We start from the raw sequence: 11,138 nt of genomic DNA, 5'->3' as shown, positions 1-11,138 counted from the left end.
AGTAGAATCCTATCCCATGAATTAGCACACAATCACATCATCGAGTCACTACTTGCCAGGCCCCATGGTAACAGAAACAAGTAGCAAGCTTAAGCACTAAGCATAACATTTGTTTTTACATTTTTCAGCATTACTTCAAGAGTGCTGCAAATTCGAAAGCAAAAGCAAACCCCTGCCGTTTTCTATCTTTATAAATCTAATCTACTGCTTTTCCGAATCTCAAAACACTAGAGTAGCACACTTGGTCCCACTCACTATCAAAAGCTTCTTTTCTACTTTGCTTTCTTAAATCAACTTCTCAATTTTTGTTTAAGGAAACATCAGACTTTAAACTCTTCTCTTTTCTCGTTTTCTTCACTAAGAATTCTTTTTAATCCATTAGCATTTCTTAGAGCATGCTTTCCCCATTACCTCCACGTCCTCCCCCACCACCGCCAGTATCTCCTTCGCCACTGCTAAAGCGAGCCATTCCAGTCCCTGTAGACCAATTTGTAAACCAACAAACTCCAACTTCAGGAAAAACAGATCCTGACTCTGAGCACTCAAGAGAAGTTAGAAAATCAATCCTACGACAGCCTCATCCTCGAAGGACAAATCCATTGATATGGTGTTGTGCAATCCTGTGTCTGATATTTAGCCTTATCCTTATCTTGTTCGGCGTAGCAACTTTAATCATCTACCTCTCCATAAAACCAAGAATTCCTGCGTTTGACACTCCTAAAGCAAGCCTCAATGGTATCTACTTCGATTCACCTGAATATTTCAATGGTGATTTCATCATCCTGGCAAACTTTTCCAACCCCAATCGGAGAATTGACGTAAGATTTGAGTATCTGGTTATAGAGCTCTACTTTCATGACAGGCTCATTTCAACTCAAGCTGTTCAACGTTTCTCTCAGAGAAGAGGAGAAGCTAGACTAGAAGCTGTTCATTTTATATCTAGCTTAGTCTACTTGCCGCAGAATCTTGGTGCGGAACTACAGAAGCAGGTTTCGAGCAACAGGGTTAACTACAACATAAGAGGGACTTTCAAAGTGAGAGCCAATCTGGGTTTGATCCATTTTTCTTATTGGTTGCATAGCAGATGTGAGTTACTGATGTCTAGTCCACCAACAGGTGTTTTAGTTTCACATAGTTGCAAGACAAAAAGATAAAAAGCACCCTTTTTTCTTTATATCAAGATGCTCCATTTCTTCTGTTCTAATTGAGATTAGTCAATTTTGATGTAAGAAAATTCTGGTTACTTTTTAGCTTCAAACAAATAATATATGTTTTTTTTCCCCGTTATTACAACAACTTGAGCTCTGAATTTTTCTTTTTCTTTTTTTTTCCCTTCATACTTGGAACATCAAAATCAATCATCATTATGGGTATACCTTAAAATAGTACAATATGGATTTAAAATCTTCAGAGGCTCAAAATGATAAAACTTAGTTATATGGCTTTCAACAAGGAACTAGTATTTGAATCTCTGGGAACTTCTGTTTGTTTACAGTTCTTCCATTTTTGATCTGCTTACTTGCCAATCTCTCACTATAATCTTTCTCCATATTACTTCATGAGATATAAGTTGAGCAATTGGTTAATGACTACATATATTAATAATTAATATGGTAGCGGAATTAGTCATTGAGTACATGTAAGAACAATAGTACAAGTCATTGTAATTATAATTTATATAATCTGAGACCACCCAATAGATGAGAAATAAAGTCTCAGTAAACATAAACGCTTCAGTACTTGTAATCCTTAACAAACAAACTCTCAGAAGCCAACCCACCAGCACTTCCTCCAGTATACTTTCCAAGGGTGGCGTCAGAATTAGCTTTGCATCTCGATAAAAATGCTTCTTGTGCTTTTGCAACATTCTCCTTCTTTCCTGCCCATGTCTTAAGTGTGCTTTGCTGCAGAGCTCGCCCGAATGAGAAAGACAGTGTCCATGGCTTCAACACATCTAGCTTGTTCATTGCATCAAGATTCAGCGTTGCCTCTTCCTCACTTTGACCTCCTGACAAAAACACAATCCCCGGCACTGCTGGGGGAACTGTTCGACGAAGTGCAGCAACTGTATATTCTGCTATCACCTGGGGTGAAACCTGTGAAACAAGACAATTTTAGAACCATCATGATAATGTAACAATCTCACTTATCTAATGTATGACAATTATTTTCATGAATTCATATGATTAGAATCACATATAACTAAAACTGCGTACCTAAATCATCTTTTATCTCTATTAAAAGAGCTACACGAAAGAATGTACACTATTGCATTACCTTTGGGCTGTCAGAACCTGGAATGACCATGTTAGGCTTCAAAAGGGTGCCCTCAAGTAGAACATGGTGATCATTCAGTGCCTTGTAAACTGCTGCAAGCACAGTTTCTGTGACCGCAGCACATTTTTTAATATCATGAGGTCCATCTGTTAGAACCTCAGGTTCAACAATGGGAACAAGTCCATTTTCTTGACAAATGATTGCATAACGAGCCAAGCCCTGTGCATTCTGCTGGATTGACAATTCAGATGGCTCATTGGCGCCAATCTTTAGCACGGCACGCCACTTTGCAAAACGTGCGCCAGCTTTATAGTACTGCTGGCATCGTGCTCCCAAGGAGTCAAACCCTTGAGTTGTGGTCTCACCATTGGTGCCAGCAATCTCAACAGTACCCTTATCCACCTTGATACCTGGAATCACATTGTTTTCTTGAAGGACTTCAACGAAGGGTTTTCCATCAAATGTTTTCTGATAAAGTGTTTCCTCAAAAAGGATGACACCAGAGAGGAAGGGCAGAGCTTTCGGAGAGGTGAAAAGGAGCTCACGGAGGGCTTGGCGGTTGGACTCAATGTTTTCAACGTTAATGCTAGCTAGACGCTTTCCAATGGTGCCTGTACTCTCGTCTGCTGCCAAAATACCTTTGCCTGGCGTGGCAATGAACTTGGCGTTCTTGATCAGCTCCTCTGGAGAAAAGAGAGGCATTAGTCAAGCTAGGATAAACATTCATGCAGAAAATTATATGCTTCCTGGTTTCTATAACTGTTATGAAAATATGAACGTCTATGGATTAAAGTGTTGGACATTCTATCCTTAAGCCTGTTCGTACCAAGTAGAAAATAGTTTCCTATGTTGTTCTGGTGCATGCACTGCATTGAACTGCTTTGCTTTAAAACCTGATAATTTAATTTTCATCACAAGGTGACAGAGCTACCATGAAAACAAGTTTTTGTTCTGGTGATAACTAGGATTCGATTTGCTCAAGGAAAGCTTGAGACAATGTGTTTCACATTAACATTCCAAGACAATTGAGTGAGAGGGTGGGGGGTGGGGGGGGGGGGGGAGAGAGAGAGAGAGTTTACCTGCATACTTCCCAACAAAAGCCGACATGGTTTAGTCTCCAGAGGAAAGATAATGGATATGAAGAAAATTACAGGACGAAAATACAAAAGCAAATCCACACGAGCACCACACCTATATAGATTAGCTCGTATGGAATCTACCAAAAGGAATCCATCACATGCCGTGCACCAACACGTGTCAATAGAATAGCCCATCGAAAATTATCATCCTCGGATAAAGTAATGAGTGATCATCTTCCTGGCCAAGTGGCAACTTAAATCTATGCTTTATGCCCCCTAGAATTTTATTGTGTGGAATTGGAAATTGCTTGTCCCTCAACCAGTTGTTTAGTTGGGGAATTGGAGGGAACGAGAGAAGGCAACACAATTCCTCTGGCTGTCACTTCTCTCCCTATTTCAGCCACAAACCTTAACTATTGGTGCAACTCTAGGAGTGAACTTAACATATAAGGCGACAAAGAACATAGCACTTGTTGCCTCTATTAATTGATTGTGGAATGCTCTGCCTTTCGTGAGAAGGAAGGATAAAATGCAGATCAAGAATGTAGAATGGCATTTCATTATATTTTAAGTTTGAAGTGAAATATTGGGGTTTAAAAGATACACATATCATTGGGAGGCTGCTAATCATTTATAAAGTTGTGCCAGCAACTACTCCCCTCTAATACCACGAAAGAAAAAGCAAAGTTGTTTTATATGTGGGGGTTGACTAGGCCAGGTTATTCCAACTTCCTGGTAAGTTGGACCCTTTCCAAGTATTATCATTAGATGATAGAGTGATACATAAATGGCACCCCTAGCGTGTGACTCAAAAGATTTAGGAAAACGAAAAAATTAATTCAACAATGGGACTCTAGGTCTAATTAAGTCAAAATTGTTTCAAAACTGATTATGTGAAGCTCAACATGACTAAAGCATGCTCAGTTGAATGCTCCAGCTCAGCAGTAAAACATTTGGGAGGAGATTTGTGGGTTGAAAAATCAGCAGCTCTGATTGAACTATTGCATAGGGGCCACCACTTGCTGGTCATCATCATCTGTTCCAAAATATCGGTCCCCAAACTCACCCATACCAGGGACAACTCGGAAATCTTCGTTTAAACCAATATCAATCTCAGATGTCACAATCTTTACTCTTGGGAAGCTTTTGCACACCACATGTACACCTTGAGGTGCCTGGCGAATCAAGTGACATGATCAAGCAAGACGATAAGTAAATGTAAACAGAAATTAGTCAACAGAATATACTTATATTCATCGACTTGAAGCAACAGTAACTTACAGATATGAGATTGAGAAATATGATGTTGGACTCCGGTACACCCTTTTTTATAAGTAATGAAATAGCTTGAACAGCTGAATTGCCTGTAGAATAGTTTGCAATACGTTAAAACCACAAGATTATGACATTAGGTTAAATGAAACATGTCCAAAACAAACTACTAGCTTATAGACAATGTGACTAAAAACTTAACGGTGTCCCTGATAAGATTAGTTCTGGGTTAGGATTCAAGGGTGAGTCAGGACTATGAAAAAATTCATAGATTTTACCCGGGGTGCATAAATACCAACTCCAACTGAGAACAAAATGGATAAGCATGAGAACCAAAAGATACTCAAAAATGAAATGCTATGTAAAACGGTTAACTGGAAAACATGTGCACATAGCAGAAGATGATTATCAACCTTGAACATAAACATACCCGTGCCTAGAATAGGATCCAGTAGCAGCACATGCCTTTCTGAGATGTCTTGTGGTAATTTTTCATAAATAAGCTAATCAATCATTGAAGCATGAAAGAAAGAGTGAGAAAGTTGGCAAATGAACGCAATTTTCATATCTGAAAGGTAGTTGAGTTTTCAAACAAACCTGCTGACCATTGTCACCTTCCCTGTGAATAAGAATCTTGCCAATCTTGATACCTTTGCAACATGCTCGCAAAGCATTCTCCATACTCTCACCACTAGCATTAGTTTCAAAAGTCAGTAGCTGATGGTATGAAATAATGAGAATGGAGTGCACCAAGAGAGAGAGAGAGAGAGAGAGAGAGAGAGAGAGTGGTAGTCAAAGCAACAAGTTAACAACCATGATAGATTCAACTTGTTTCGTAAAAGCAATTGCACTCACTCAACCACCTTTCCTATTGGTCTAGAGCTATCTGAAACATTTCTTTCAACTTCCCACACCCACTTAACCACGGCAAACCACAACAGTATTAGTTTTAAGTTCACATGACCAAGGCATATAGGAAGCAGCTATGTTCTACCCTTGTAAGTTATAACATCACCCTAAAAGTCATGCAATTTCCACCACCAAAGTCATCACCGACGCATCAATTTCTGATCATCACTCCCTATTATTTTGCTCTTCAAAAGAATCCCCTCCTCTTTCAAATATGCCCAAGAAAGTTCTAAATCATGCAGGCCATGGAATTATTGATCCAGTACTTTAAGATTTAAGACCAGAATTGTACCTCCTAATAACAGAGACACCACATAACCTCTTACAGAAATCCACACCTGTATATACAGACCCTGCATCCACAATACACCAATATTAATAATTTATGACTAAGAGCACTCTATAAGCAAATGAAATTAAGAAAAACCATGACAACTGAGAACAGAAAAAACTTGCAATCATCCACACAAAAACTCTATTAGAGAACTCAATTCCAGAGAACATTACAGCCAGATGATGTCAGAGAACAAATCTATACAACTAGATCTGACATACATAACATTAATGAAGTGTAAGAGAAAAACCATAATAAAAGTTCTGACAACCCAAATAATAGTTTATAGGATGCTCAGGACCAGATGAAGTAACATCAGCTTACCAGTTGGAGTGATCACCTGCTTTTCTGTAAATGGAAGATGTCCCAGCCCATGTTCAACAACCTGGAAACAATGATCTTAACTGTGTGAAACACCCAAGAGAACCTTTTTGTTGCATTTACCATGTGAAGAACACCGTAAGACAAATTAATTGCATCTAAATCAAAATATACCCACCAAACGAATCAACCGATCAGCATAAAAAACAAAGTCATGTTTAGTTGTTTGAGAGTCACGAATGAGGGTATGCATGCCTCGTATCTGCATAAATCAAAAAAATCATTTTCTTTTAACAAATGTTTATTAATCTTTTTGGAATACTTAGTTAATTGAAGAAAACAAAAATGTTGTACCTGAAAGGTTGAATGAATGACATATAGGTTTGGGTAGATTTTACAGAGATCATGCTGGCCAAGTTTTGTCCTAATATGTTGCACAATCAAATCAATTGCTACATGATTATCTCCCCCACGGGGAATGATAATATCTGCATACTTCTTTGTTGGAAGTATAAAGTCATCAAAAGCAGGTTTGACAAATTTTGAATACTGCATTAAAAATAATTGCATTAGTAAAGGAGAATGTAAAAGATCATAAATTAGTGGGAAGCATAAAGTTATCAGCTGAAAAGAACCTCCAGAAGAGTTGCTGAAACATTAGTAAATTAGAATGGAAAAGATCATAAATTATTGCGTAACAGATTTCTTAAATTGAGTAAACTAATCAAATCAAAGCTTCAGAACAACTGCAATAATCTTAAAGCTGGAAACTGTTTGACAAGCTTTTGCAGTAATGCCCAAGTTCTAATGTTTTGGCCAGAGAAAGGACATAACACCTTTCCAAAACCGTAAGGAGATTTTGATGCCCCAATTCTTTAAAAACAAAATTTATCATGTCAATGTAAATAGTGAAGCAAAAGAAGACCTGATCAAGGACAGCGCCAATATCTCTCCCCTTCTCAACAGTATCACGCCTTATTCTTCTTGCCAGCCGTACATCAGCATCTGCACTGAAAAGTTTTCAACGTGAAGTAACAGCCCAACTCAGTAACACCAACAAAGCAACAAGAAAGATATGTTCCCTAACATACAACAAATAAGTTTTACCATTGAGAATAGCATAGCAATCAAAACAATCTGGTAATTTAAGTAATGTATACTGATAAAATGCTGTACATCCGACCTAATATTCTCTTAGCTATAGGGAGATACAGATCTTGCAAAAGAAGAGCAGAGATATTTGGTTATAAGAAAACTCATTCCTATACTACAATCAATGATACCATAGAACCACTTCATTGTCTACAACCAAATAAACGTATAGGTGACAATAAATTTTCACACCAGATATATGCAGCATGCAAACAAATGTGATCAGCCACAAAATGGAATAAAAGTTTAATTAAATAACCTGTATCAACAAATATTTTCATGTTCATCAACTCTCGGACACGAGGGTCATGAAAAATGAGTATCCCTTCCAAAATTATAACATCTGAAGGATTAACCTGCAGAAAATTTAATGACAGTGAGAGTTTCTACACATCCAAAAACAACAAATATGAGTTGAAATCTCATTACTCTATAGTTCCTTTGCCATAAAAATAAAAAATAAAAAAGAGCTTGGACATTGTACATACAAAACAGTTATAGCTGAATACTAGGTACTTCAGAAGGCAAAAGATGTATCAAAAATTGGTGTCATTGTGTACCACGTAGAAGATATTAATTTTGGGGAACCCTTGAACCAAAAAGTGCCCAAGTACAAGATATAATAAATATGGGTTCCATGTCATATTAACAAGCATTTTGAACATTATGAGACCTTACCCTTCTTGCTGGAAAAACATTATTTTTATAACTCTTGAAATCATAGTTTGGAATATCTACTGCTCTGCCATGCCTCAAGCTCTCCATTGAATCTAATAATTTCTCTGTATCAAATGCATCTACAGAAAAGAACAATATTGCATCAATAAAATTCAAAGCAAACATAAAGTGGAACCAAACAGCATGCACATAACAGTCACATTTTGCTAGGACCAACTGATGAAGACATCCTTTTGTCATTTGCTGATTGATACTTGAATACTCTCAGAACATATCAAATACTTCAAAGTTTAGTACATGGCATGATATAAAATACTTCAAATTCAGAATAAGGCAACTACTTTCAGATAGTTCCCTCTTTCCGAGACAATACATAGAAAACACTTTGTAAACAATTAAATAGAGATGAAAGATTGATAGCATGAGTTTCTGCAATTGATAACCATAGTAATTCAGCAGATTATGGTTTTCTTGATATTTTGAAGCTCTATTATAGAAATACTCTCACCAGGATGGTCAAAGTTGCATTCATGAACTCTTGTAAGTTCCTCTTCAGTGAGATTGTGATAAAAGGAATCCTGGCAAATTGTTCATGTTAAAAAGTTATCCAATGGGAGACCAATTGTTTCTAGCAGTACAGAATAAGAAAGCTAAAAAAGAGGTCAGATCAAAATGTTTAACAATTTCCTTCTGCAAATGATGTTCATATGAGAAAAGCCAACTCTATCTTCCTTTTCTTTGTATGAATAATGGCCAACAATTATATATCCCATTGAATGCAGAGCCAATATAACAACAGGAAGAAACCAATAGTGGAAGGAAGCCACTGATCCATTCTCATCTACATAGGTCAACAACAGAACCAATAGAAGACCCAAGTTTAAAATGGATTAGGAAGAACATAGACTTCAAAACAGGCGGCAAGGAAGGACTGCATTTGAAATTCATACACTTTATAGACCTTCAATTGTTCAGCTTTGAAAATTCACGGGAGTTCTAAATTTACATTGAAGATTTCTATAAGTAACCCTTAACAAAATCTACATTTGGGACTTAGAAAAATTACCTGATTGACTAATACTACACGCTGATCATGAAGTTGCTGAATAATCATATCGCAGACTGTAGTCTTACCAGATGCTGCTCCCCCAGCAACTCCTTACCCACAAAATAATAGCCAAAGTTAGATAAAACGAAAATAAAAAAGTGAAAAAGCTCAAGATATAATAAAAAAAAACCAATGCAATAACCAAACTAGTACCAAATAACCATTAGATCAGCGCCTTTATGTAGTTTTTAAACTATAACTCAAAGAAATTGAAAAAAAGAACATTATACATCACTATTATTAATGAGGCTTGTGCCTCAAGCACAATGAAACGAAAACAGCCATTATTTGGTGGAATATTATATTATGAGGCAATGCTTTCTTCAAAGAAATAGTCATTGGATGTCCATCGCATTTTTCTGAGATTCTTATCCAAACTTCGTCACCAACTACTTTTTATCATTATTGCATCTAAAAGACAACATGAGCAATACGTCAACAACATTTTCCATGTTCGAACTTACCAATAACAAAAGGCTGTTTATGCACATTTTCAGTAGACGGTGAGGTTGTAGGCTTCTCAATATTTCTTGACTCCAAAACATCCATATGGAACCCAGAAAAATGGACCCCAGACGAGGCCTCTATCATATCCTCAACTGATTTAGAACCCATTTGATTAGACCTACAGAAAAAGTTTACAAGTAAGAAAACAAATATATAAGATCGCAAATAAGATAGAAGCTAAATCCAACATGGGACTCTGGCTTGATTGAATCGAGTTGTTCCAATTTCTTTTCCTTTGCAAGATGAAAGAAAATATTCACGGATGCAGCAATCCCATTCATATCGTCTTCACGGGGAAGTAAAGTTATCCCCTTATTACCAATTCCCATAAAAGCTTCAATCTTACCCACAACAAGTCACCTTCAATCAATTCAAACAAACAAAAGATAAAACAAGCATGCACATTGCAATCCCATTACAGAACATTCATTGCGAAGCAGAATCATGGTAGAAACAATCCCAGTAAAGTTTCTTCTTTTCTTTCCCTGTTTTTCCACATTCAATTGCTACAAATAAACACAACCAATCATACATTCAAACACAAATACCGAACCCGAAAGCAACGCCTTTTTGCTATGCCACATGAACCAAATCCCACATACAGCAGAACAGAGCCATACTCAACGGCATTCAAGTGAAAACCACCCAAATAACAACAGTGTTTAGCTACCAATCATAACATAACACAATCCAATAATGTGAAGCTAAAATCTACATAATCCCTTCAAAATCACCAATGATCACCGCCCATTAAAACTAAATCTAACAACTTTTGAAAGAATTAAAAATACCCAGATAAAAAAATAAGGCATTAAACACAAAAAAAAAGTCAATTTCAGATTCAATTCAGCAAAGATTATTCATTGAACAGATCACTTACTGCACGGAAAAAAAAAAAGAAACACAAAGTAAAAAACATTAATTAGCAATTAAATGAGGATTATTGAATCAAAATTACCTGATTTAATGGATGATTAGAGGGAGAGATAGAGAAAAATATGGCTTTTTTTTTTGGCAGAGCGAGAGGTTTGTGACACGGACAGGAATGATTTGGAGGTATTTATACAGTTAAAGAGTGAGTGAGGGAGACCTTACATCGGCATTGCAACCCAAGGATCTATTTTAAGCAAAATAGAATTTTATTTGGGATTTATTTACTTTATAGCCATTCTATTCGATTTTTTTATGATTTTTTTCTCTTCAAATGGACAGTGATATATGCAAACTCACTAATTTCACTTTTTTTTTTTTGCTTTTATATAATACAACTAGTGGTATTTAAAGAAAATTTTTATTTTTGTTATTAAAGCAAACACATTATTAGTACGAGTAAATTACTAATAATTATATAATTTATTTATAAAATATTAAATTTTTTATTTTAATAAAAAATATGATAAATAAGCCAGGTGTTATTATAAAAATATCAATTCTATTATTCTTTTTAAAAAAACAATAGTAATAACAATAATTCCATCCCTTTTACCATTAGCCTTTAGGA

At 36.3% G+C, this 11,138-nt stretch overlaps 3 protein-coding genes across 6 annotated transcripts; 1 reads left to right on the top strand and 2 right to left on the bottom strand.

The window, feature by feature from the left end:
* Positions 1-283: 283 nt before the first annotated feature.
* Positions 284-1,277, top strand: LOC111275497 (Late embryogenesis abundant (LEA) hydroxyproline-rich glycoprotein family). Its single transcript, XM_022860851.2, has one exon. The coding sequence runs from the start codon at positions 396-398 to the stop codon at positions 1,152-1,154; it is 759 nt and encodes a 252-aa protein (XP_022716586.1). The 5' UTR covers positions 284-395; the 3' UTR covers positions 1,155-1,277.
* Positions 1,278-1,578: 301 nt separating this feature from the next.
* On the bottom strand, positions 1,579-3,510 carry LOC111275549 (fructose-bisphosphate aldolase, cytoplasmic isozyme 1). Its single transcript, XM_022860931.2, has 3 exons — positions 3,357-3,510; positions 2,278-2,960; positions 1,579-2,096 (listed from the first exon to the last, which is right to left on the bottom strand). Exons 1-3 carry the CDS (start codon positions 3,382-3,384, stop codon positions 1,734-1,736), a joined length of 1,074 nt encoding a protein of 357 aa, XP_022716666.1. The 5' UTR covers positions 3,385-3,510; the 3' UTR covers positions 1,579-1,733.
* Positions 3,511-3,898: 388 nt separating this feature from the next.
* LOC111275548 (uridine kinase-like protein 3) lies at positions 3,899-10,868 on the bottom strand. Of its 4 annotated transcripts, none has more exons than XM_022860929.2 (15): positions 10,596-10,868; positions 9,595-9,755; positions 9,089-9,180; positions 8,531-8,600; positions 8,023-8,141; positions 7,604-7,700; positions 7,118-7,197; positions 6,547-6,741; positions 6,371-6,454; positions 6,196-6,256; positions 5,830-5,890; positions 5,226-5,319; positions 5,059-5,131; positions 4,638-4,720; positions 3,899-4,531 (listed from the first exon to the last, which is right to left on the bottom strand). In XM_022860929.2, exons 2-15 carry the CDS (start codon positions 9,743-9,745, stop codon positions 4,355-4,357), a joined length of 1,437 nt encoding a protein of 478 aa, XP_022716664.1. In that variant the 5' UTR covers positions 9,746-9,755; positions 10,596-10,868; the 3' UTR covers positions 3,899-4,354. The 4 variants fall into 4 exon arrangements, with proteins under 4 accessions (XP_022716664.1, XP_089610196.1, XP_022716665.1 ...); XM_089754070.1 differs by having other exon boundaries at positions 9,595-9,997; positions 10,596-10,748; XM_022860930.2 differs by having other exon boundaries at positions 9,089-9,177; positions 10,596-10,733.
* Between the last annotated feature and the right edge of the window lie 270 nt (positions 10,869-11,138).

The sequence above is a fragment of the Durio zibethinus genome, chromosome 25 (genome assembly GCF_047325235.1).
Source record: "Durio zibethinus cultivar Kanyao isolate XHJ-2024 chromosome 25, ASM4732523v1, whole genome shotgun sequence".
Classification (NCBI taxonomy): Eukaryota; Viridiplantae; Streptophyta; class Magnoliopsida; order Malvales; family Malvaceae; genus Durio; species Durio zibethinus.
Note: the sequence above shows the minus strand (reverse complement) of the source record. Positions and strands in the feature narration are given on the sequence as shown.